Source organism: Gigantopelta aegis, chromosome 2 (genome assembly GCF_016097555.1).
Source record: "Gigantopelta aegis isolate Gae_Host chromosome 2, Gae_host_genome, whole genome shotgun sequence".
Lineage (NCBI taxonomy): Eukaryota > Metazoa > Mollusca > Gastropoda > Neomphalida > Peltospiridae > Gigantopelta > Gigantopelta aegis.
In genome coordinates, this window is record NC_054700.1 from 46,679,316 (window position 1) to 46,707,024 (window position 27,709).

The 27,709-nt window shown below is 36.4% G+C and overlaps 1 protein-coding gene across 1 annotated transcript in view; it reads right to left on the reverse strand.

The window, feature by feature from the left end:
* The window catches only part of LOC121386365 (solute carrier family 12 member 2-like), a 66,457-nt gene that overhangs the window by 1,149 nt on the left and 37,599 nt on the right, over positions 1–27,709 (reverse strand). Inside the window, 17 exon segments of the mRNA XM_041517252.1 lie at positions 473–540; positions 1,185–1,302; positions 5,119–5,202; positions 5,708–5,730; positions 5,732–5,767; positions 5,769–5,824; positions 6,121–6,438; positions 14,188–14,297; positions 14,886–14,992; positions 16,319–16,456; positions 17,542–17,653; positions 18,257–18,356; positions 21,070–21,225; positions 22,645–22,746; positions 24,474–24,597; positions 25,250–25,357; positions 27,101–27,406. Of these exon segments, the coding sequence (XP_041373186.1) occupies positions 473–540; positions 1,185–1,302; positions 5,119–5,202; positions 5,708–5,730; positions 5,732–5,767; positions 5,769–5,824; positions 6,121–6,438; positions 14,188–14,297; positions 14,886–14,992; positions 16,319–16,456; positions 17,542–17,653; positions 18,257–18,356; positions 21,070–21,225; positions 22,645–22,746; positions 24,474–24,597; positions 25,250–25,357; positions 27,101–27,406 (2,066 nt within the window).

Consider the following 27,709-nt stretch of genomic DNA (forward strand, 5'->3'; position numbering starts at 1 on the left):
TTTAACAACACCACTAGAGCACACTGCGCTCTACCAACTGAGCTAGATCCCACTCCCTGCATCCATAAAGAGTAAGGAGGGACGTAGCCCAGTGGTAAAGCGCAATCAGTTTAGGATCGATCCCCGTCGGTGGCCCCTTTGGGCTATTTCTCATTCCAGCCAGTGCTCCACAACTGGTATAACAAAGGCCATGGTATGTACTATCCTGTCTGTGGGATGGTGCATATAACAGATCCATTGCTGCTAATTAAAAAGAGTAACCCATGAAATGGCAACAGTAGGTTTCCTCTCTCTATATCTGTGTGGTCCTTAGCCATGTCTGATGCCATATAACTGTAAATAAAATGTGTTGAGTGTGTCGTTAAATAACACATTTCCTTCCTTCCATAAAGAGTAGTGAATTAATGAGAAACACATATAACTAGAAACCAAATTTAATCTACTGAAGTGACTGAGTATAGACTATACTTACATAACAACAAGAGATGCTTCAGATGATCGTTTCCTAAGTAGTTCACCAAGTCTTATCTGACGGTTTGTCTGAAAAACAAATACTTCACAGTAGAATAATAGTATTATAAACAGTCCTTCAAAACAATTAGGTAAAATATTAATGGTTTTCCTTCTAGCACTGTAAAAGGAAGACTGTCAATATTATTATCAACGAAATGGGAAAATATTTTAATGGGAAAATACAAATGAAATCAGCTAAGCTGACTCACTGGCAGATATTAAGCCATTCCATTGGCTGTTGGAATGTCCGGACCAATCTATTGTTATACGGATGGGAAAATGCCATTAGTTTAAGGTCAGGTTAAGTTGAAAAGAAAGTTAGCTTCAGTAGCGAAAAACTTGCCGACAGTCCATAATGTATGTTTAACTCTGTTAACCCAAACACTGCATCATCATTCAGACTGTATGGCAGTGATATGAATATGCTGGATCCAAAAAACCTATTTTTTTTTTTTACCATTTTACCCCCAAATGAATGATTCAGTCATATAAGCCCATAGGTTAAGTGCCAGTTTTTGGTAATGATGAATGGTAGATTGCTCAGTATTGAAATGAACTGTACATGTTTGATAATACAAGAGGGTTACAAGACAAGGCGGTATCGACACACGAATACAAGTGGCCATATTTCGACTCTATTAGACTTTCATATTACATAACAGTGTACATACTTTTTCTTTCAAGAGGCTCAATTCCTGCTGTGTCGTCTTCCAAGGATACATTTCCTTAGTTTCACCGTTTTTCTCATCAAGCACCCAGTCTTTCAGCAACATCTGGAAATCAGTTTGGCTGCAACCCAAAACCAAACCACATAGATGAAAGTTGGTTATGGAAAAAACATCCAGGAATTTTAATACTGGTGACCAGGTACAGAGACTGGCCTAGGGCTAGAGTTCTACTAAGGTCTAAAATGCACCCTATTTAGAATGTATGCAAAGCATCAGTCGAAACCACATCATGTTTTGGACAGAGAATACAAAAAATTAAAAATCTGGAAATCCAGATATTCATATCTGGATAATATACTGCTATTATTCAAATGAGCAAATTTTCCATTTCAAAACATGAATATAAGAACCATTAGAGAACATTGACTAATTACTCATCAACTATTTGATATCAAACATTTGTCAATTCTGACACGTCATCGGAGGAAACTCATTACATTTTTCCATTAGCAGCAAGGGATCTTTTATATGCACTTTCCCACAGACAGCAAAGCACATACCACGGCCTTTGACCAGTTATGGATCACTGGTCGGTGCAAATGGTTTACACCTACCCATTGAGCCTTGCGGAGCACTCACTCGGGGTTTGGAGTCGGTATCTGGATTAAAAATCCCATGCCTCGACTGGGATCTGAACCCAGTATCTACCAGCCTGTAGACCGATGGCCTAACCACTAAGCCAGTGAGGCTTTAATAAGTAGCAGTAGGGAGTGTTTTATAGGCACTTTCCCACAGACAGAATAGCACATACCATGGCTTTGATATACCAGTTGTGGAGCACTGGATGAAATATGAAAAGTCAACTGTTCCCAAACTTTTAAGAGATATGGTAAATTCTAATATTATGCACAGGTAAATGATAAGTCAAAGTTTTGGGGGGTTTACATCTCAAAATAAACAACACAAAACTGAAATCATCACCACATACAGGACTTAGAATTGAAAATTGGCATAAACTATTTATTTTGTTTTTGCGTAAGGCCCAAAAAAAAAATAGGTGTGTTTCCGATTGCATCCCCCAAAAAATTAGGGTAGGTAGGTAGGTTTTTTTTCTTCTTTTTTTCTTTAAATTGAATACCATCATAATAATAATAATAATAATTATTATTATTATTATTATTTACCATCATTATCATTATTGTTATTGTTGTTGTCATTGTTGTAGTAGTAGTAGTAGTAGTAGTAATGGTATGCACTGTTTGTGTATTTCCTTAAATTAATGGAACATTTGTATTAATTTCGTTGTTCTTAATTTAAATACTTTATGCAAACATTTGAGATGCATTAATAATAAGACCTGTTGATTTAAGTGAAGACGAGAATTAAGCTGAATTGATACGATTATATTTAATCGAAATAACCTGTACCAAGGCTATGTTCGTACATTCGGTTACTTCCGTGACCGACCAAGCTGTTCGGTGGTAGCTAATCAGGGGAAGGAACTCTATTACAAAAGCTTTTCCATAATTTCTCGATGTTTTTCGGAAGGGAATTACATATGCAAAATGTATCGTATAATAGTACGTAAACAAGGTGCAAGGAAGGAAATACTCTTGTTTGGTGATGTTGTCCTCTTTTATTTTTACTTCATTTTTTTTTTTTTTTTTTTTTTCAGTTTAAAGTGCTGTGCCAGACCATACACTAAAATTTCAAATTCCATAATCAAATGCTTTCTTAATTCATTGCAATAATATTTTACACCGATATGTAAATCAATAATTACGAAAATGCCCCATAAAAGTATTAAAACATCACTCCCGTAGAACACTGCCGGAAATGACCGAGTAAAATTCTCGGTAAAAACATTTGCCTGTAAATAGCCGTGACGTCACGAAGGGAACGCGCTTCACTGAAACCTACCACGAGATGACGTCCAGCGCAAGCGAAAGTGGGACCGACAGCGACTGCCAAGCTCATTGATCATGCGATTCTTCTTTCGATGATGAATAGTGTAGTAATGACGACTGGACTAATATTTGTGCAACACAACAAATAATGCCTTATCAGTTTGAACCTGGAACATCTTCCGACGAACCACCGGCCTGACAGATGACGATGAAAATGGTCGTGGAGACAGCTTACCACTAATTTACAACTTTTATTCTTGTTTTGTTCTTTAGCTTTTCGTGCGAATTATTTTGCTACACTGTATATTCTAATACTTGTGATGTAGTAGAAAAGACGATAAATAACTCTTGAATTCTACGAGTCAAGTAGACCCGATATCGGTAATTTCAAGAAATAAACAAAAACGACTTTTAGTCCGTCCCATCCCTCTATGAAGATGGGGGGTTTTGTGAATAATTACAGTTTAGTTTGACGTAAAAAAAAAAGTAAGTGTTTTGGAAATAACAAAACAATACTATTTTTTGTGTGCAGTTTGTTAAAACAGTCTGCTCAGAAATAAATAACTTATAGCACATTCCATAGTATGAAAAAAGGTTTTCTCTGTGGGAAGGTATAGTAAAATTAATTTAATGTATTTTCTTTTCTTTTTTTACAAAAAAAACCCCTACATTTTTGTAGGATGGGACGGACTAGGCTATAGATACTTACTTGTCTGTACTTTATTGTTTTAATGTTCTCGAACTGTAAAGAAAAATCGGATCTCGATGATTGCTTGAACCGTGCATGAGAAAACAAACTGACCGGAGTTGAAAGCATAACGCAATTTGGGACATTGACGATATGCACCCCAAGGTCGTTATGGTGTGGATGGCGTCGGCTTGTTGTCATTTGTTTTGTGTCGCAGAAAAATTGTTGGTACAGTATCTTTTTTTAAAAGTCATAACATATGGTATTCTCATATCTCGCTTAAGCCGACAAGCCAGTTCGGATGAATTGCAACTAAAGTGTCTGCTGTTGCAACGTCTCCGGCATTATCTTCCTGTCCAGTATTTCCACGTTGTTTTAATCAAATTCACACACAGCTTTCTCACAGCAACATTACTAGAAAATGCGTGAAGACTAAATTTATCAGTTTTTGTATTGCTACAGCCGCCACCAACACGCCGTTTAACCATAATAAAACACAAAAAAGCAATGAACAATGGCGCTGACTATCGAAAGGAGTTCCCTTCATGACGTCACGGATCAAATCTTACGGAAATTCCCGAAACGAATTCAGCTGGTTCTGTTTTTCAGGGGAATATTTTTAAATGGAAAATATACCGGTATATAATTTTTTAAAAAATTTTTTTATAATTTTCTAATCATATTAAATAATATCTTGATTGATATAGCTCAATACATCATACATCTGGAACAGCACTTTAAGAGAGAAAAAAATTAGGGTCGGGGGGGTAAAACTAGGGACGGTCGGTCGACCGGAAACACACCTATTTTTTTGTTTGGCCTAACCAGTCATGATCATGTAAATGATATCCTAAATGGACTAGACTACTGGATTAATTTTTGACAAAAACCACGTTGAGTGGGTACAAGTTTATAATTTTTACTCAGTATTATTTCTGTGGGTTTTTCATTTTTTATGATATTTTAGATAGTTAATATTGATTACTTATCGCGTTTACTTTCGGGCATTTGTGGCCAGCTGTCCAGTATTTATGTCCATTATTCCCAATAGCAGTGGTTTTCTGACCAGAATGGGTTTTTTAAAAACGAACTGAAAATGACTGCATTGTGCCGCCATTGTTGTCAAACGAAAATACTTGCCGAAAACCATTGAAAAACAAACAAAAGCTAGTATGCTGTCAAATAAACTGCTTCCTGTTTAAAAAAAAAAAAAATTCGGTATCATGTGCAAAACGGCAGGAAATATGAATTAGGGAATGCACTGTATACAGTGTACTATATGTCGACTGGCGTTATGTCGGGGGAGATATCTCGCCTGCAGTAGTCAGAATGTTAAAAATACCTTTCTTCTGTGGGAGATTTGGCTAAATCCACGATAACCATGTCTTTGTAGTCTATACGGAACTTAGACAGCAGAGTTGCCATTCTGAAAAACAACAAATCCATTCAAATTTGGATAAGAGCTATAATTTTTCTAAACAATTCACAATGATTTATACTATGAAGAAAAAAAAGGCACGGGTAAATATCTCAATAAGTTTGAAAAATAAATGAATATTCAACTTGGAATTTAATACTGAATGTGAGTTTTTCGCTGGGAATTTATATGGAAAACTAAACATGTCACATTTTGTGCAACAAATTAAAAAAAAACAATTGAATCAATACGCAAATTTATCTATTTCAAGAAATGAAACAAAATTTTATAGGCTTTTTTTCTTTTCTGAATACTTAAATTAACCTTTACACTCATCCATTTTCCCTATCATATTGAACTGGTCTGATCATCACAAAAGGCCACCATGGGCTGGGATCTTCAACAAAGTATCCAGGAAAATGCATGCAGGACAGAGGTCAGGTTACGGATGAAATGAAATCTTTTTAAAACTAAAACAAAATTAAAATACAATAAAATAAGTAAAACAACTCACTGTCTCTGTTCCCGGTCGAGTTCCACCTTTCTTCGTTGCCGCTGTAAACACACGCAACTTTGCAGCCTCTCCAGTGAGCCTTCGTTGTCAGAATATACGGAATTAGTAATGTCAGCCCTAGAAAGAAAGAATGTTTGTTTAATGACACCTCAGCACATTGTAAATTAAGACCTCATCAGTGTGCCTTCGTTGTCAGGATATACGGAATTAGCAACGTTAGCCCTAGAAAGGAAAGGAATGTTTTTGCAAGAATGTTATATTGGCTGAATCGAAGATTTGTCAACACAATTTTCTTAATCAATCTAACTCAAATTTGTGTACATATTTTTCTATTATTGACAATTTACTTTTAATACATAAATTCATTATAACTGTAACACATCTAGATATGTAAGACATCACTATTAAATTACCTCCATCATCAAAGAGCCACCACACATCTATTGTGCCTCTCTTCTGCTTCCTGGCGAACTTGTTCATCGACTTGATCACCTCTATGTTGATCTTATTCTTCGACTTCCCCGGCCCGTTCTGAATATGCACTTTGACCATGTGTTTCTCCGTGCTGACAATTGATGCGGCACTGGCCTCGGGCTTGTCAAGCACCAGCTCCGAGCTACCGGGCTTGTCAAGCACCAGCTCCGAGCTACCGGGCTTGTCAAGCACCAGCTCCGAGCTACCGGGCAAGGGGGGCGTGTCGTCCGGGGTGATCTCATCATCATCACTCAGTTCTGAATTGTCAATAAAGATGATTAAAGTTACAAACTTGTGGACATGTAAATCTGTGTAGAAAACCAATTTGTTGTATCAGTGTTAAAGATAAAGTACAAAGCATGTATAATTATAACGAGTGTCTGTGGGAGAATACCACTGTGACATTAAAAGTTAGTTTTTTTTAACGACACCACTAGAGCACATTGATTTATTAGTCATCGGTTACTGGATGTCAAATATTTGGTAATTCTGACAACCAGCCATCTGAGGAAACCTGCTACATTTTTCTCAATGCAGCAAGGGATTTTTTATATGCACTTTCAAATAGGCAGGATAACACATACCATCGGCTTTGTCCAGTTGTGGTACACTGGTTGGGACAAGAAAAAAACCCAATCAGTTGAATGGATCCACCTAGGTAGTTCGATCCTGCGACACAAACACCTCAAGCGAGCACTCAGCCAACTGAGCTAAATCCCACCAATGTTAAAGATAAAAGTACAAAGAATACCATCATGACATTAGTTTTTGTTTTGTTCAACAACACCACTAGAGAACAATGATTTATTAGTCATCGGCTATTGGATGTCAAATATTTGGTAATTCTGACATTAGTTTTTGTTTTGTTCAACAACACCACTAGAGAACAATGATTTATTAGTCATCGGCTATTGGATGTCAAATATTTGGTAATTCTGACATTAGTTTTTGTTTTGTTCAACAACACCACTAGAGAACAATGATTTATTAGTCATCGGCTATTGGATGTCAAATATTTGGTAATTCTGACACACAGTCAGAGGAAACCCGCTACATTTTTCCATTAGTAGCAAGGGATCTTTTATATGCACCATCCTACAGACAGAATAGCACATACCATGGCCTTTGATATATTAGTCATGGTGCACTAGCTGGAAAGAGAAATAACCCAATTGGCCCATTGATGGGGATCGATCCTAGATCGACTGTGCATCAAGTGAGCGCTTTACCACTGGGCTATGTCCCCCATCACCATCAAACATCCTTTGAACTCAGTCTTGTCTAGCAATATGAGCTTGAATTTTAGTGGTTTTGTCCTTCAGGCTGTGTGCCACTACAGGTAAAAATACAGAGCACAGAACATACTTAAAATCATGATTTTCTAAATTTGGCATAAATAAATTTGCTACTAGTCATTTTGATAAAAATTCATGGTTCTAAGACTTCCAAGTTCCTGGTTCTGAAGAAATATCTCTGGATTGCACCACGCATGACAACAATATTTAGTGTAACAATAACTGTAGGTTTAAGTTAATGCTTGGAAAGGCAAAACTCACCTCATTTCTTATAAACCATGTTCATCAAGAGAATATCAGTAAATTAAAATAATTGAAACAAGTTTTTGTAAAAACAAATTCCCATGTAATTGTTATAAGAATCCACTAGACTTCATAGGTAATTTTTTCCCAGAAACAAATAATTCAGCTGATCTCATCCATGCAAGACTGAAAAACAAGACAGGTAATACTAACGTCTATGCATTTAATTTTGCATGAACCCGACGGTACGAGATTAAAAACAAATTGTAGGTCCACGTGTCATATCATTAATTAGAAATACAATACATGTGAACTACTAATGATAGCTTAAGGTCATAACTGCATATGACATTCTGTAACTTCAGTTGACAATCATGTAAGGTCGTAGAGTGCCAATCGATGACGTCATTATGTGACGTCGAAGTATTACGCCCCACTTGGCGTCCTAGTGGGACATATCACTTTGATATGTACCACGATAATTTTAACTATATGGGTAATATAATATATCACATTCTGTTCAGGATATATTACAAATTGTATATATCTTGCATACACATAACAGTCTGTGTGTTTTGTAGTCCAACGTGGCATTCTAGTGGGACGTATCACTTTGATATGTACCACGATAATTTTAACTATATGGGTAATATAATATATCACATTCTGTTCAAGATATATTACAAATTGTACATATCTTGCAAACACGTAAAAGTCTGTGTTCCGTAGTGAAGTTGCGTGGCTATTCTTGGCAGTACAGTGGTTAAGCTATATGTGTCAGCTTCAAGTTTGGTTGTGCTAGATTCTCATCCTGGTACTGGCTCCAACACAGAATGAGTTTTGTGTGTATACCGTAACGATACTTGTGACTAATATGCTGTAGTAATACTCAGGGATGTGAGAGGGGTTGGAACAAAAAAGCTTACTTTCTTCCCAAGTCGAACAAAGGCTTCAAAAAAGCATATCTTGGATTGGACAAAACTGGCCAATCGCAGCGAAGCTGACGAAATCCAGCCAAGGGAATGTACTATGTGCAAATACTACTTGCAATTGTGTGATACTACGTTCGATCTAACTCTTGTATGCGGTGAGGCAGTCTCCATCAGCCAAAAGGTGCATCGGTGGGTTTTTTGGTGGGGGGTTTTAAAGACGAAATGGAAAAGCACATTTACATGTAGCTCTCACATTCCTGAGTACTGGAACAATAGTGAATACTAACCAATCTTTTGTCACTTAAAATAACAAAGATATTTTCAATACCATATTACAAAGCACCTTTCATTTAATTTTACTATTAGGTACTACTTGTTCTATCTTTCTCTACATGTACTCTATACACTATATTATATTTTCTGCTTCTCGTACTACAACATACAAGTTAACAACAATAATTATAAAGCTGTGTCATGCTTAAATAAAATTAAAGAAAGTAAAACAAAAAATCACACAAAAAGGTTATCAATATTTAAAGGTTCAAACTGCATGCTGTAAATACATGATAATACAACAAAAAAACAATACAGACATGCAGTCCAAAAATAATTTTGTGTTTATCACATCCGAGACAAAAATAAAATAATCAATACAAGTCCAAGATTGAAAAATGCAGAAAGTAAAAACCGACAAATGAAAATAATAACTAAAAATCAATGTACAGTGGATGCATCCAACAGGGAAACATGTGCAACTGACTGGCTTCATTGACAATAAATTTTGATAGTTGACAACTAACAAGTTCAAGTTTTTTTGTTGGGCTTTTTTGTTTTCTTAAAGGGGGAGGGGTGTCATCTTTTTCTTTTATTAAATACATTACACAGTACTATCCTGTATAAAATATTTTAATTAATCCATTAAAGAAATGAAAGTAATTTTCGAAATCGGCATTCTTCATTAGTCTAGGCTGTTCTAAAAAAAACATAATTATTACTTTGTGCCAGATCGAAAAAAAGGCCTCTAGCTTCCCTACCCCCAAAAGATGAACTGTTTTAAGTTGGACAGTAACTATAATAATAGTAAATCAGGCTGCAAATTTAACACGATTCAGTGCTTTCACAAATCCCAGATTTTGGGTCCGAAACGTAAGATGAGCTGGAATCCCAGAATATCTATATAAAATCGTGTTTATGATTTTGATGGAATATTGAAAACAAAATCCCCAAATTCTACGCCTGATAAAGATCTGATAGTCATGGACCTTTTTATAAACTGTTTATTATATAATCTCATTATATCAAACAATAGTTTTATAAGGACATCAGTGCATCTACATCTAGTTAATCACAAATACATGGGGCAGGACGTAGTCCAGTGGTAGAGCGCTCGCTTGATGCGCGGTCGGTCTGGCATCGATCCCCGTCGGTGGGCCCATTGGGCTATTTCTCGTTCCAGCGAGTGTGCCACGACTGGCATATCAAAGGCCATGGTATGTAAAAATAACCGTAAATAAAATGTGTTGAGTGTGTCGTTAAATAAAACGTTTCCTTCCTTCCTTCCGAAATACATGTTGCACATGGATCCAGTTTGGATGTAGACCAATGTACCAATAACAGATGTGCATGAGAATGCAATACAAAAACCGTGGCAATGAGAATTTTAAAAACAGGAAGACAACAACATAGATGTTAAAAAGATTATCAGAAATTTAAAAAGAGTCATTCAGGTCTTTTATCATTTGGATCATAAAAACTATATGATGCGGGTGAATGATCAGAACATAAATATCTAAATATTAAATGATTAAATAGGGGTCACACCGGGAGTTCGACTACCCCTAATTATTTTAGGCTAGGTAAGGTCCTGTTTGATACAATGATGAAGTGGTTATCAAAAATTATATTTGTGCAGGTAGCCAACACTAAATTACAACAGAACGAAGTTTGTATAGGTACACTATTTAAATTACAATAGAATGTTGTTGTACAGGTACACTATTTAAATTACAATAGAATAGGTACATTATTATGTTGTTCTACAGGAGGACTATTTAAATTTAAACAGAATATTGTTTGTACAGGTACACAGAATTAAAACATTGCAGTTTTGTAAAGGAAGACTATTTAAATTAAAACAGAAATGTTGTTGTACAGGTACACTATTTAAATTAAAACAGAATGTTGTTTGTACAGGTACACTAAGTTAAATTAAAACATAATACTTTTTTTATAGGTACACTAGAAAAATTGCTGACTTGCAAAAATACAAAGCTACATGTACAGTGTTATTCTGTGAGAACACAATTTGAAAACTTTGTGAAATTATAAACATACATTACTGTGTTCAGTATTCAGTAGTGTCACAAGGGGCCATTCAAATATTACGTAACATTTAAGGGGGTGGGGGGTGTAAGTCCAAGCATAAGTGTCGTTACAAGGGGTGGGGGTGTATTGAACAGTGTTACGTAACACAATTTTGTTTTCTCTTAAACGTGCCATGCCATGACAACAATATATAATGTAGGTTTTTAGAGGTAAATGTAAACATTTTCTTTGTCAACCAAGACGGTGATCAATTAAAATGGCACAAGTTAAAACCTGCGTTTTTTTCATCGTACAGCAATACTTCACTTTAATGACGTCATCATAGTACACATGGGTATAAATAAACATTGTCACGTTGCTTTGTTTGCGTGTTGGGGGGGGGGGGGGGGGAGAGTATCTCTGAGTGTTACATAATATTTTTTGGGGGGTGTATGGTCTAGCATTATGGGACGTTACAAGGGAGTGGGTGTCTAATTTTTACAAAAATAGCATTACGTAATATTTGAACAGCCTCAAGCACCTGATTTCACTGGTTCCCATCCTGTCATATTTTTTAAAAATTAAATGCCATCATCTATCTAGTTCCATGTTACTGGCCACTCGCATCAACTGAATGAAGGACCATATCAAACTGTTATTTTGGGATTATATGGGCATATTTTTATTATAAATGACCGGTAAATTAATTAAATCAGCAGCAGTTATGTTACACTGCTTGGTGTTTGTAAATAATAACCAACAGTTCAAGATGTCAACAATAATAAAGCTATATGTTAGATCTTAACTACTCACAAGTTTTAATTATATAAGAGTTCTACATTAATTCACTGCACTCAAATGAGAAATCGAGCAGAATGTGTTAGCATGAAAAGTCCTAAATATTTCCAGCACTTTAATACACATTTTTCAGTCATTCATAATGGTATAATAGTTATTATATATTATGTATAATATTCAATGGGTTTTTGGTGGGGGTTTTTAAATTCACATTATATATGTATTTATACTTTTCATGACCTACAGTGGACATGCAGGTATAATAACAATACACTGAATATCTGAAATAATATTTGACATGTTACAAGTACTTTCTTTTTTTAAAAACAACATTTCAGTCACGCATGCACGTGCACACACACACCACACACGCACGCACGCGCACACACACATTTATTCCATTATTTAGTACATAAAATCAATAATCAGCTTTACATCAAAATCTTTTTCTTTCTTTTTTCTCTTTTTTTAGGGGGTGGTGGGGGAAGTTGGGGATGAAAACAATAAACTGAAGAGAAATATGAAACATAGTGCGACACGTTAGACTAACACCAGCTCCCTACTTGTCCACAGCTTACCTGGTAGCTTATGAGGGAAACTGAGAATTCGATCTAAAACATGAACGTCAGTTAGAGAGCACACAACATAAAAACATCACTGCCTTCATTCCGTTTTATCACTGAGGTTTTTTTTCAAATGCAGTACACAATACATAAATAAAAATGAAATAAAACTAGCAAACCAGAAGTAGTTTTTAAGGTTGATCATTACCAAAGAACTTCATTTTATCATTATATTTTTTTTCATATGCAGTACATAAAACATGAAATTTAAAAAAAAATTAAACTAGCAACTCTGAGTTTGTTTCTAAAGCTGATAATTATTGAAGCACAGCAATAGATAGCCCACTAATTTTTTCACTTACAGTACATGGCACCTTAATAAAACATCAATTAAGGTCAATGACAGACAAATGCTGCACAATAATTTTTGCTTCATAGGTAATAAATTTAACAAATCCAATGATAATGTTTGGATGTTATACAATGTTTTTCTTTATCTTTTTAAACTTGAAACTTAATATTTTTTGTACACTTCTGAAAAACAAAAACACACTGAGATATAAATGAGTTTTTACTGCTCAATATGAAATTGACAATTATTTTAACAGTGAGGAGCTAATCTATATGAATCATATCCCATAGCTCACATTATAGCCCTGTTATTAGTATAATAGTGGGCAGGGAAAATACTGATTTAATTAGGAGGCTTCCATCAGGCAGTATGTTCTGCTAGCATCATGCAGATTTTGGCCCAAAACACAACAAAAGAGTGTCTGGGTCTGGATCTGTTTTTTCATGCCAGCACAGTTATCTCACATTCTGTCACATTCAATTCAGTGCAGGTTTTTTTTAAAAACAGGTACCATCCTCACCAGACGTAGACCCAAATAAGGTGGGGGTTTTGGACCTAAAGTCTGTTCTTTGATTTATCATCTTTAGTGTCAGTAATCAAGATACACTGAATCACATATTCACAAGTTAACTTATTGGCAATAAAACAACCCACAGGTACTATGGCTTCTACATTAAAAAAAAAGAAGTTACTTAGAGTGCAAATATTTAGAGAATATATATATGTTAACCATGGTTTGTTGTTCAAATGGTCCTTATCAAAACATACTACAATAGCACATCTACAGGCTTCCCTAGGGTGTCTTTAATGCAGCCCTATTTATTGGGTTAGTTGTCAAATCACACAGTGAATTATCCAATATATTGGTCAAATGTGTTTACAGAAAGGAAGTAAATAAAAACAGAATATATGAAAATATATAGACAAACCATGCTATGTAAAATTAGATAAAATTGGAAAAAAATAAAATCACTTGCCAATAAAGTATAACAAGGCAATATACCTGCAATTCAAACTATCTTAATATTCAGAAGAGAAAATCTGAAACTCACACTTTGCATTAAATGTGCATCATGCCATACTATAGATATTATTATCAAACAACTTGCATTCAAAGTATGCAAATATACTGCAAGATACCAAGTGCTTATATTAAAGATAACATTATGTAAATTTAAACCTATAAATGGGGTGCCATAACCACGTTATGTTCCAACTTTTTCATGCTAAACCAAACTGGGCATCATTCACAACAATTTTACACGTTATATCTCATATTATTCCAGAACTATGCCCATTAATAATAGCTATTTTCATTACAAATAGAGTTATTATCATTAAGAATATAATTAACTTCATTAAAAATCTAATTATTTTTATTAACAAAACATCTAGTTTTATTCACAATGTAGTTATTTTTAACAATATATATATTTTTTATTATTAATGATATTTATTAACAGAAGCATGGACCAAACATAACATTTATTAGTAAAGTGATCAAAGAGAGATAACCCACCATCTTCTGTGTTGTAGTCGTTTAGAAGAGTCGTCTCCATGTCCAAGTCAAGACCGAATCCTTCCTGTAGCCTCAAGATGCCCACACCATACTTCATGTCAAATGCATCACTGTAACACAAATAGAGAATGGTACTTTAATAAATGACTCATTGTAACATATAAACAAAACTATTAGACATAAATTATCACTGAAACAGGATATGTCCAAAGTTTTAAAGTTTGTTTTGTTTAACAACACCACTAGAGAACATTGATTTATTAATCATCAGCTATTGAATGTCATTTTGACACAGTCATAAAGAGGAAATGTGCTACATTTTTCCATCAGTAGCAAGGGATCTTTTTTATGCACCATCCCACAGACAGGATAGCACATATCACGGCCTTTGATATACCAGTCGTGGTACACTGGCTGAAACGAAAAATGGCCCAATGGGCCCACCAATGGGAATCGAATAACCCATTTTGTTTTTGCATTAACCTTCATGACTGAGTAAATTATGTTTTAAATTTAACATAAAATTAGTTTTGTGCGAACAAAACAACTATTCTGGTAATTTTCAGAGGACTGCATTGAAAGCTAACTCTTTAAAAAAAAAAAAAAAACTTATGCACTGCATTAAAAATAAATGACCATTAAAGGAAACGAAACCATGCAAACACTGAGTAACAATAGAAATGTAGACAGTAACGAACTGTATAACGTTGAAGTAATCTACGACTTCCGTCGGTTGAACATTCCTCCAGTCGGATTTGAACCCCATGATCAGTGTGTTGGGCTGCATCTTCCCCAAACCCACAGTCTGCAAAATAGAGATTCTTTATTACAAACACAAACAAGCATTTTGAGAATATTGCTAAAGCAATACATGTCCCCTTCAGGGCTCAAGAAACTTTCATCTTTCCTAAGTTTAAGGGCCGTAACTCAGTCAAAATTGATTTGTAACAGTATACAATACAACAATGCACAAAATTTCTGCTCAATATCCTGAGAACATTGGGGAAGAAAAGTCCGGAAAACTATATGTGGGACAGATGGACAGATAGACAGACAGACCTACAGACAGATGGATGAACAGAAGGTCAGAGACAAAACCTATTGTCCCCTCTGGTTGGACTGGTGGGGGACTAATAATTAACATGTAAATTTATCAACATCTCAATGCAAAAATGTTATTTCTGGTTTCGAAGAAGTGAAAATGTTTAGGCACCATTTCCATTTGCTATGACCTTTCAAATTATTGTACACAACCAGAAAATGGGTTACGTAAAACTAGACTTGCACAAGATTTAGGAGAACAAAAATTGATTGTGCATACAATTTTCAGAGGCACGTATTACTTGAAAGATAAAGTTAGTTTTGTTTAACAGCACCACTAGAGCACATTGATTAATTAATAGTCTGCCGTTCGATGTCAGACAGTAATTACGACAGTAGTCATCAGAGAAAACCTGCTACTTTTTTCATTTTATAATTCACCATTGCACAGACAGGACATACCACAGCCTTTGATATATATATACCCAGTTGTGGTGTACTGGTTGCAATGAAACATATCCCAATGGGCCCACCAATGGCAATCAATACTAGACCAACCGCAAATCAGGCGAGAAGTTTACCACTGGGCTATATCCCACCCCACTACCACACGTAATGCTTATACCATATTATATTGTTCAATTAACAAAATATTAACTTTATTATCCACTTTAAGAGACAAGACAACACATACCAGTCACCCCAAAAGAAAGGAATGATCTGCAGCCAGTCATAATCAGGATGGAAATGTTTTATTTAACGACACACTCAACACATTTTATTGACGGTTATATGGTGTCGGACATATGGTTAAGGACCAACAGATACTGAGAGAGGAAACCCGCTGTCGTCACTTCATGAGCTATTCTTTTCGATTAGCAGCAAGGGATCTTTTATATGCACCATTCCACAGACAGTATAGCACATACCACTACCTTTGATATACCAGTCGTGGTGCACTGGCTGGAGCGAGAAATAGCCCAATGGGCCCACTGATGGGGATCAATCCCAGACCGACCACACATCAAGCAAACGATTTACCACTGGGATATGTCCCACCCATCATAATCAAGAAAACACAAAACCTCACCTGCATCAAATTCTGTGCTCCCAGCCTGAAATTTGGAGAAGTGATAGCGGCATAGAAAGCTCTGATCTTTTTCTTGTGCAGCCTAGCATATGCAGATTTGGTGTTGATTATCTTCCGCGAGTTTTCATTTGGTGGTCCCTGAATACAAAAAAAAAATCAAAATATATTTGTAAGCTTAGAAAAAATTACAAAAATATACTTGTAAACCTTTATCTATTTTTGATATATTTCACTGATTTAAGGAAGAAAGAAATCTCTGAAAAAAAGAGATAAAGTCAAAATGTTTTATTTCATGACAGTGCCCACTAAAAAGTTAAAAGTTTCTTTTATTTAATGACACCACTAGAACACATTGATTTATTAATCATCGGCTATTGGATGTCAAACATTTGGTAATTTTGACATATAGTCTTAAAGAGAGAAAACCTGCTACATTTTTCAATTAGTAGCAAGGGATCTTTTATATGCACAATCCCACTGATAGGATAGCACATACCATGGCCTTTGATATACCAGTTGTGGTGCTCTGGCTGGACCGATGACAGCACTAAAGCACATTGATTAATTTATGGCTACTGGATGTAAAAAAAAAAAAAAATTTAATTATCTTCAGAGGAAACCTGTTATATTTTTCCCATTAGCAGCAAGGGATCTTTTATGTGCACCTTCAGGTTTTTTGCCATAAAATATTTTGAGGGTATGAAATAAAAACAACCGAGTGCCCTAACAAAACATAAGTTTATACCATAACTGACTTGTACCACACCCTAAGTGACATTGCATGATGCTTAGTGAGAGATGGGGTTACAAAGTTATACAGATTTATTGCACACGTTTGTCAATGGTAACAAAACCTAAGCGTGGTACAATTAAGGTTAATGAAAGAAAGAAATGTTTTATTTAACACACTCAACACATTTTATTTACGGTTATATGGCGTTAAACATATGGTTAAGGACCACACAGATAATGAGAGAGAAAACCCGCTGTCGCCACTTCATGGGCTACTCTTTTCGATTACCAGCAAGGGATCTTTTATATACACCATCCCAGACAGGACAGTACATACCACGGCCTTTGTTACACCAGTTATGGAGCACTGGCTGGAACGAGAAATAGCCCAATGGGTCCACCGATGGGGATCGATCCTAGACCGACCGCTCATCAAGTGAATGCTTTACCACTGGGCTATGTCCCTCCCCTAATTAAGGTTAATAACTTACCACAATGATGTGTCCACACACCATCAAGCTGATTTTTTTGGTGATGTGAGACACAAAGTCCACTAGAGCAGGACGGTTATCTGGGTGTCCAGACAGCACTAGCACTTGGGGTCTGAAACAAGAACAAATCAGTTACTTTCTTTTATTTCTTCATCTTCAGTTTCACTGACCTGATTAACATTTCAATTTGATTTTTAAAAAATCTTTTATTCTTTATCTAAATTAACACAGTTCAGAGTATAATCACGTTTGAGCTGCTATTTTTCAAATTACAAACTTCAGCCCTCTAAGTTTGCGACAGCAATCAGCAGTGACACCACAAAAAACTGTTGCAAAATTTATGTGTAGGCATTTTTATCATTAGCAGGTATTTCCGTTGTTATTATGTGTACTAAATATAATCTGAATTTTGAGGGCTGTAACTTCATATGTCAAAACCATAAACCCATTTTTATTCCTTCACATTTCATAAAACCTAAATAATTACCACACTAAAACTAATGATTAAGAATTTAAGGCCAAATTAACAAAGACTGTTTGTTAACTGTATGTAGTTAACGCTTGTGACAAAAAAGGCTTTGTAAAGGCTTTGTAAAATTCTGCTGCTAGTTTTTAACTATTTGACTTAAGTTTAATTTAACTTGTAGGTTAACAGGATTTGATCAAAAATATGCTCAATATCTACTAATGTGTAATTATGAAGTTGTCTGCCTACCTGAAATTCTTGATATGATCTTCTACAGATATAAGTTTGAGTGTCGCTTGGAGGGCATTACGATAAACATGGGCTTGAGTGGACGAACCCCAATTAACATCTGAAAACAAAGCAATCAGTACAATTGTTTTATAGTTGAGGTTGTTTTCTTGCAATGCATTGGTTAACTTGTTTCTACAATGGATTATTTGATGAACACAAAACATATATCTAAGTCTAACACAATCTGAATCACAATTCCATACCAGTAATTATAATTCATCTGTACTGGTTTCTTCCTTTTTCTCATCTGTAGTGGGAAAACACTGATCTGGCTTTGTTTAAAGGATTTACACTAACCTGGCTTAGTGTAAGGACATAGTGACGTACACTAACCTGGCTTTGTGTAATGGACGTACACTAACCTGGCTTTGTGTAATGGACGTACACTAACCTGGCTTTGTGTAATGGACGTACACTAACCTGGCTTTGTGTAATGGATGTACACTAACCTGGCTTTGTGTAATGGACGTACACTAACCTGGCTTTGTGAAAGGACATAGTGATGTACACTAACCTGGCTTTGTGTAATGGACGTACACTAACCTGGCTTTGTGTAATGGACGTACACTAACCTGGCTTTGTGTAATGGACATACACTAACCTGGCTTTGTGTAATGGACGTACACTAACCTGGCTTTGTGTAATGGACGTACACTAACCTGGCTTTGTGTAATGGACGTACACTAACCTGGCTTTGTGAAAGGACATAGTGATGTACACTAACCTGGCTTTGTTTAAAGGATTTACACTAACCTGGCTTAGTGTAAGGACATAGTGACGTACACTAACCTGGCTTTGTGTAATGGACGTACACTAACCTGGCTTTGTGTAATGGACGTACACTAACCTGGCTTTGTGTAATGGACGTACACTAACCTGGCTTTGTGTAATGGACGTACACTAACCTGGCTTTGTGTAATGGACGTACACTAACCTGGCTTTGTGTAATGGACGTACACTAACCTGGCTTTGTGTAATGGACGTACACTAAACTGGCTTTGTGTAATGGACGTACACTAACCTGGCTTTGTGTAATGGACGTACACTAACCTGGCTTTGTGTAATGGATGTACACTAACCTGGCTTTGTGAAAGGACATAGTGATGTACACTAACCTGGCTTTGTTTAAAGGATTTACACTAACCTGGCTTAGTGTAAGGACATAGTGACGTACACTAACCTGGCTTTGTGTAATGGACGCACACTAACCTGGCTTTGTGTAATGGACGTACACTAACCTGGCTTTGTGAAAGGACATAGTGATGTACACTAATCTGGCTTTGTTTAAAGGATTTACACTAACCTGGCTTTGTTTAAAGGATTTACACTAACCTGGCTTAGTGTAAGGACATAGTGACGTACACTAACCTGGCTTTGTGTAATGGACGTATACTAACCTGGCTTTGTGTAATGGACGTACACTAACCTGGCTTTGTGTAATGGGTGTACACTAACCTGGCTTTGTGTAATGGACGTACACTAATCTGGCTTTGTGTGATGGACGTACACTAACCTGGCTTTGTGTAATGGACGTACACTAACCTGGCTTTGTGTAATGGACGTACACTAAGCTGGCTTTGTGTAATGGACGTACACTAACCTGGCTTTGTGTAATGGATGTACACTAACCTGGCTTTGTGTAATGGACGTACACTAACCTGGCTTTGTGAAAGGACATAGTGATGTACACTAACCTGGCTTTGTGTAATGGACGTACACTAACCTGGCTTTGTGTAATGGACGTACACTAACCTGGCTTTGTGTAATGGACATACACTAACCTGGCTTTGTGTAATGGACGTACACTAACCTGGCTTTGTGTAATGGACGTACACTAACCTGGCTTTGTGTAATGGACGTACACTAACCTGGCTTTGTGAAAGGACATAGTGATGTACACTAACCTGGCTTTGTTTAAAGGATTTACACTAACCTGGCTTAGTGTAAGGACATAGTGACGTACACTAACCTGGCTTTGTGTAATGGACGTACACTAACCTGGCTTTGTGTAATGGACGTACACTAACCTGGCTTTGTGTAATGGACGTACACTAACCTGGCTTTGTGTAATGGACGTACACTAACCTGGCTTTGTGTAATGGACGTACACTAACCTGGCTTTGTGTAATGGACATACACTAACCTGGCTTTGTGTAATGGACGTACACTAACCTGGCTTTGTGTAATGGACGTACACTAACCTGGCTTTGTGTAATGGACGTACACTAACCTGGCTTTGTGAAAGGACATAGTGATGTACACTAATCTGGCTTTGTTTAAAGGATTTACACTAACCTGGCTTTGTTTAAAGGATTTACACTAACCTGGCTTAGTGTAAGGACATAGTGACGTACACTAACCTGGCTTTGTGTAATGGACGTATACTAACCTGGCTTTGTGTAATGGACGTACACTAACCTGGCTTTGTGTAATGGGTGTACACTAACCTGGCTTTGTGTAATGGACGTACACTAATCTGGCTTTGTGTGATGGACGTACACTAACCTGGCTTTGTGTAATGGACGTACACTAACCTGGCTTTGTGTAATGGACGTACACTAACCTGGCTTTGTGTAATGGACGTACACTAACCTGGCTTTGGGAAAGGACATAGTGATGTACACTAACCTGGCTTTGTGTAATAGACGTACACTAACCTGGCTTTGTGTAATGGACGTACACTAACCTGACTTTGTGCAATGGACATACACGAACTTGGCTTTGTGTAAAGGATGTACACGAATCTGGTTTTATGTAAAAGGGACACTAACCTGGCTTTGTGTAATGGACATACACAAACAAGGCACTGACGATGCCCAGTGTGATGAGAGCTGTCCACCAGTTTATCACAAACATCACCATGAGGCAGATCAGTGCTCCAATCAAACTTATCCACATGTTGTAAAAACGGAATGCAGGTCTCCAGCCTGAATGAAAGCAAAAAAACTATTTAAATTAAATTTCTATGTAGTTGGCCGAGTATCTAAAGTAGGCGATACCAGGCGTTGGCCCATATTTTGAAAGCTAACTTGGTGCTACGATAGCGTAAAAGCGCCGTAGGCTATGGCAAGTGTCGTAGCACTAAGATAGCTTTGAAAATCTCTAACCTGGTGCTTATAAAACTTTAGTTTAGAAGGAAGGAAATGTTTTATTTAACGACGCACACTCAACACATTTTATTTACGGTTATATGGCGTCAGACATATGGTTAAGAACCACACAGATATTGAGAAAGGAAACCCGCTGCCTCCACTTCATGGGCTACTCTTTTCGATCAGCAGCAAGGGATCTTTTATATGCACCATCCCACAGATAGGATAATACATACCACAGCCTTTGTTACACCAGTTGTGGAGCACTGGCTGGAACAAGAAATAGCTCAATGGGTCCACCGACGGGGATCGATCCTAGACCGACCACACATCAAGCGAACGCTTTACCACTGGGCTATTAGAGTTTAAAATCAAGACTAATAGAGTCTGAGACTTTAACGTGATAGCACCGGCCTCGGTGGCGTCGTGGTCAAGGCTCAAACCAGGTGTAAACCACTTGCACCAACCAGTGATCCATAACTGGTTCAACAAAGGCCATGGTTTGTGCTATCCTGCCTGTGGGAAGCGCAAATAAAAGATCCCTTGTTGCTAATCGGAAAGAGTAGCCCATGTAGTGACGACAGCAGGTTTCCTCTCAAAATCTGTGTGGTCCTTAACCATGTGTCTGACGCTATATAACCGTAAATAAAATGTGTTGAGTGTGTCGTTAAATAAAACATTTCTTTCTTTTTTTTAACATCATAGCAATACCATACAAACTGTTTATGTGTGGTATCATTTGAGATTAGAGTCTAGATTCTAAAGCTTTATAAGCAAGACACATATAAAATATATAATTCTGGATTCTGGGGTGCAAGACAAATTGGTAGGTGATTATAAATTCAAAAATAAATTAGATGTGAAAAACTAAGTACTATTACCAGAAAGAAACCATGTTTAGACAAAATTACTAGCGTTGTAAGAGAACAAAGCACCTTAAAAATCAATGCAAATTATAATGTTTAGAAATTAATATTTAATTTTACCACATAAATCCATTTTACTACACATTTATCCAAAATTAACTTTAAAAACAGACCAAAGAAAAGCAAACAAATAAATGCTTTGTAAGTAAAAGATTAAAATAGCCATAAAGTAGATTCAATCAGTTTAAATAATGGTATATAGTTATTTAATGTCAGCCAATTTCATTTTTTATTTGACAATTTTCCAGCAGACATATCGTTATAGCTAATGAAAGGTGCTTGTTGATGTATTGTTTAAAACAAGAAGAGAAACCAAGTATTTACATACCTGGAGACCGGGCTAGGGAGGCATCGAAACAGGAATAGTTGATAAGTGTGTATGCCATTAAGAAGAAATTTGATATCACAGGCGCAATAGCATTTAGATCACCTAAAAATACGAACAAACATTTCATCAATATATGGTCACCTGAAAACAAAAATAAGTATCACAAACATTATAAAAATTACCCAACACAGCAAAATTCTGATTGGTTTTTAAATTATCAGAAACTGTCGTTAATAATATTTTTGAATATTTTCCTTGCCGAGTAGTAGTTAAGCATTAAGCATATTCAAAAGGCTGGTGGTAGCCCAGTTGTAGAGCACTTGGTTGAAGCACGGTCTGATCTAAGACTATACGTCAAAATTACCAAATGTTTCACATCCAACAGTCGATGATAAATAAAGTAATGTGCTCTAGTGGTGTCGTTAAACAAAACAAACTTTAAAGGTAGGGTCAACTCAAACAAGAGCCTTATGTGTTGGAAAGATGCATACCCGGACCACCAACATATACTGACACTTTAGCAAATGAAAAACGCGTAATTTTAGAGTTAATAAAAAACCATGATTATTCCTGCTAACTGGGGGCAGCCATTTTGTTTCGTTTTTGTGACGTCCGGTGGGTTGGCTTGGGGCGAAGTGACGTCAGCTCCTGACCATCCCCTATATATACAGTGTAAACAAAAGCAGTAATTTTCGACTAGGCGCTTCTCTTTGATCAACCTGACTTGTAAAACAGCATAAATGACGTAATACTATAATATACTATTTAACTAAATTTATTTCAAGTTGCATTAACGGAACAAAATGGCTTATAGTATTTTTCTCTGTTTAATAATCCAAAGGAAAAATGTACACTATTAGGCCTATTGATATGCTACGTTGGAGCAAAAACGACAACCCACGATACCCAAGTGATAATTTTCTTTTCTTTGGGACTACGTAATTGGTCAGTTCTGTGGTTTTAGATGGAAAAGTCTACTTAATCAATAGTTTTACAGAACTATTTACAGTAATAAACCATGTCCATTACAATTTTAGGGGCGACAGGTAATATTCCACAATACCGGTATGTATTTTTGTGTCTAGACAGCGTCAATTAATTGGCTCGTCTGGTTACCAATCAAATACACACCTGCCAATTAGGAATCACAGGTAGAAGCAACTAACAGCGTAGACCAATTAACTAAGAAAACACTCCGTGTATCATTTCAGTACATAGATTAATGCATGGGCAAAACATTGTTCATTGTTTTGTTGTGTAGCCACTTTGACAATGGTACTTTATTTTGTATTGAAAAATAATATATGTATATATTGATATACTTATTACTGGCTTACTGGGATGTGTATTATTACAGAACATTGCAATGCATGACTATTTATCATCCCGCAAAAACCAGGTAGATTGTGTTTCTCTAGTTCTAAGGCTCATTCCTGATGTTACGCGTTAAGTATTACATAACCACCAGCTCGCCAGAGGGCGTACTCATTGAGAAGGTACAAAATGGCTACACCCGTTATATATAATAGCCTTCACATTTAACCGTTTTATTAATTAACTATACGATTATACGTATTGATATTAAGCAATAATGTGCATTATATATCGTTGAATATGCATACCAGGCCAAATGCCTTAATTGTCCTCTCCTTTAAGCATGTTTAATTTCTGCTAAGAAAGACCGTGTGTGTGTGTGCTTACTTATTAAAACAAAGCTTAGTCAAATCACAAAGGCTAGAATGTAGGCAGGACGGGGGATATCTCCCAACGCATACCCTTTGGCAAAGATATAAGCATACGAAAGATCACGTGTGTGTGTGTGCTCTTACCTATTAAAACAAAGCCTAGTCCAATAACAAAGGCTAGAACATAGGCAGGACGGGGGTTATCTCCCAAACCATACCCTTTGGCAAAGATATGAACATACGGGAAGATTTTGTCTTTACACACAGCCTGAAATATGAAGAGAGAACAATGGACAAGTGATATTTATAGAACACAGGCAAACTCATGTTGAAATAGTCATTTATTAAAAATAGCCAAAAGCGAATTAAAATTTAATCTTGCAAATGTTCATGTATTTCAGCATTACACTGACAGAAAGCTATGTGAAAATAAAATAAATGCATTGCATTAACAAGCCTTAATTCTGTTGAAATATTTTGTTTGACTAATAGAAATTAGACTGCAAAATTAATATGGAAATAAAAAGGTTAAAATTAAAGCACAATACCATGCAATGAAACCATTTCAGGTTAATAGTGTTAGAAATATGTACATTCAGCTAGAAAGTTATAAAAAAACACAAAAAACACTCAAATAAAATATAATTTCTGCATTCCATTCTGATAAAAACAATCTGAAAAAGACTTTAATTAGATGAAAGAATGGAGAGAATATCACATGATCGGAAGAGGTGACCCTATACAATGGAAGATTTTGACCAATCAACTCTTGGGAATTTTGGACCAGTCCGTAGGATGGGGGGGGGGGGGGGTGTGTGTGTAGAGGGGGGGAGAATGCACTTATTTTACCAAGAGGCCTGGATAAGGATGAAACAAGATTACATCTTGATTAGATGGAATTACGAGAAATGTTGGCTTACTTGGAAGACTTTAGGTGCAGATACAAGACTTGCAAGAGCAGAGGATAATGTTGCAGAGAAAATGCCTGCCGTGATCAGAGGTCCAAATCCAGAAACCATTTCCATCACCTGAAATAAACAATCAGTAGTTATAGCAGAGCTGGAACTTAAAGGCATATTGTCAAAGACCACTAACCTATTAAATGGCCTAACAAAGTATTACCTGTTCAAAAATATATATTTGATTTGTGCCAAAATGTACTTCATTCAACCATCTACTTAACCACTATACTTCACCTGTTAATGATATTTCGTAAAAATAATTGAATTATGGCAATAGTCCATAATTCAAAAACTAATATTGCCAAGAGGGTTGACATGGACTTCACTCCAACATAGTTCAGTTAAGGTGTTGTGATAGGTAGATTTGGTTTCCACAAATTAATGCAATGTTTTTGTATTATCAATTTTTGGAGAAATAAGTTCCTTAAATCAGTGACAGTATGCCTTTAATGGCAATGACAACAAATGTCATAACTAAGATATAAATTGCCATAGACTGTGGCCTTTTTTATTCTTTGTGTTTTTTTTTCGCCCTATAATAATGTTGTCAGCATCACAGAGAGAAGCTATACCGTATACAGTATGTTTATTTACTGAATATGTTGTCTTGTAATAACTCGCTTAATGAAAAATCTAAATAAAAACATTAACTACGAGCGAGACACTACAATCAAAAGAAAGAAAGACACGTTTTAACAACGCATTCAACACATTTTATTTACTGTTATATAGCATCAGACATATTGGATCACACAGATGAGAGGAAACCTGCTGTCATCACTGCATGGGCTAATCTTTTTGATAGTCACTTATCAAAGGATCTTTCATTTCAATTTATTTTCGTGCTTATATCCAATTAAGGTTCAAGCATGCCATACTGGGCACACACCTCAGCTATCTGGGCTGCCTGTCCAGGACAGTGGGTTAGTTGTTAATTGATAATGGTTAGTTAGAGAGAAGAGGGTCTAGTGGCCTATTACCTATCCATTGAGTCGTTAAAATTTGCTCTGGGTGGGAGCCGGTACCGGGCTGTGAACCCTGTACCTACCAGCCTTATGTCCGATGGCTTAACCACGACGCCACAGAGACTGGTTGCCCACCAACAGAGATCGTTCCTAACCAACTACGCATCAGGCTTTACCACTGAGCTATGTCCCACCCACTAAAGTCAAGACACTATTACCTGGGTGTGAAATACTGCTGATACAAACATCGCATCACGTTATTTATAAAATAGACAAGACACTATTACCTGGGTGTGAAATACTGCTGATACAAACATCGCATCACGTTATTTATAAAATAGACAAGACACTATTACCTGGGTGTGAAATACTGCAGATACAAACATCGCATCACGTTATTTATAAAATAGACAACACACTATTACCTGGGTGTGAAATACTGCAGATACAAACATGGCATCACGTTATTTATAAAATAGACAAGACACTATTACCTGGGTGTGAAATACTGCAGATACAAACATCGCATCACGTTATTTATAAAATAGACAAGACACTATTACCTGGGTGTGAAATACTGCAGATACAAACATCGCATCACGTTATTTATAAAATAGACAAGCTAGGAATGGTTAAGGGGCCATCCATAATTTTCAGCGTACAAACCGTAAGTGGGGGAGGGGGGTGGGGGGTGGGGGGTTTAAGGAGCCAGCATACACTTTTTTTTTTAAATGAAAAATGTCGATCAACATTTTTCATTTGGGGATGTACACTTGGGGGGGGGGGTACTCTTTGTACATTTGTGAAAATGTTGAAAATTATGGACGGCCCCAAAGAACATTACCTGATAGTCGTTCATCAGGCCATACAAGCATACGCCATCTTTTGCATAGGAACAGTTTCTGAACACACTCTCCGGTACCGGCAGCCGCGTCACATTTGGTGCTATCGTCAACACCGCAGCTGTTGCGGTAGTCGTTGTGGTTGACACATTCTGACTCATCATCACTTGAGCAACAGTAACAGGGACAATGTAGCCCGTAGCATCACGCACAATACATCCACCCAAAAGAAACGCCACAAGCAAGTACACCAGTGACGATATCAGAATGCCCAGCAGTGTACCTTTTGGTATTGATGATGAGGCATTCTGAAAAAAAAAGTAATATTTTTTTTATAAGACAGGTACATGAATGTCAGTAATAAAGGGAAGCAGGAGTTCCCCCACTGACTACATTTCATAAATGTTCATTATATATCATGTTTAAAACAATAAATACTTCCCAATCTCAAATTTATATTTTGCACAATTTGTGCATGTTAATAAATTAAGTTTGAAAGCTCATTCCCAACTGGTTAATGTTAGCTATTTGGTTTTGTCAGTATTTAAAACAAGAATGTCTTGCATACAGAGCTAGCTTTACCACTCGCCAAATTCGCCAATTACGAATTT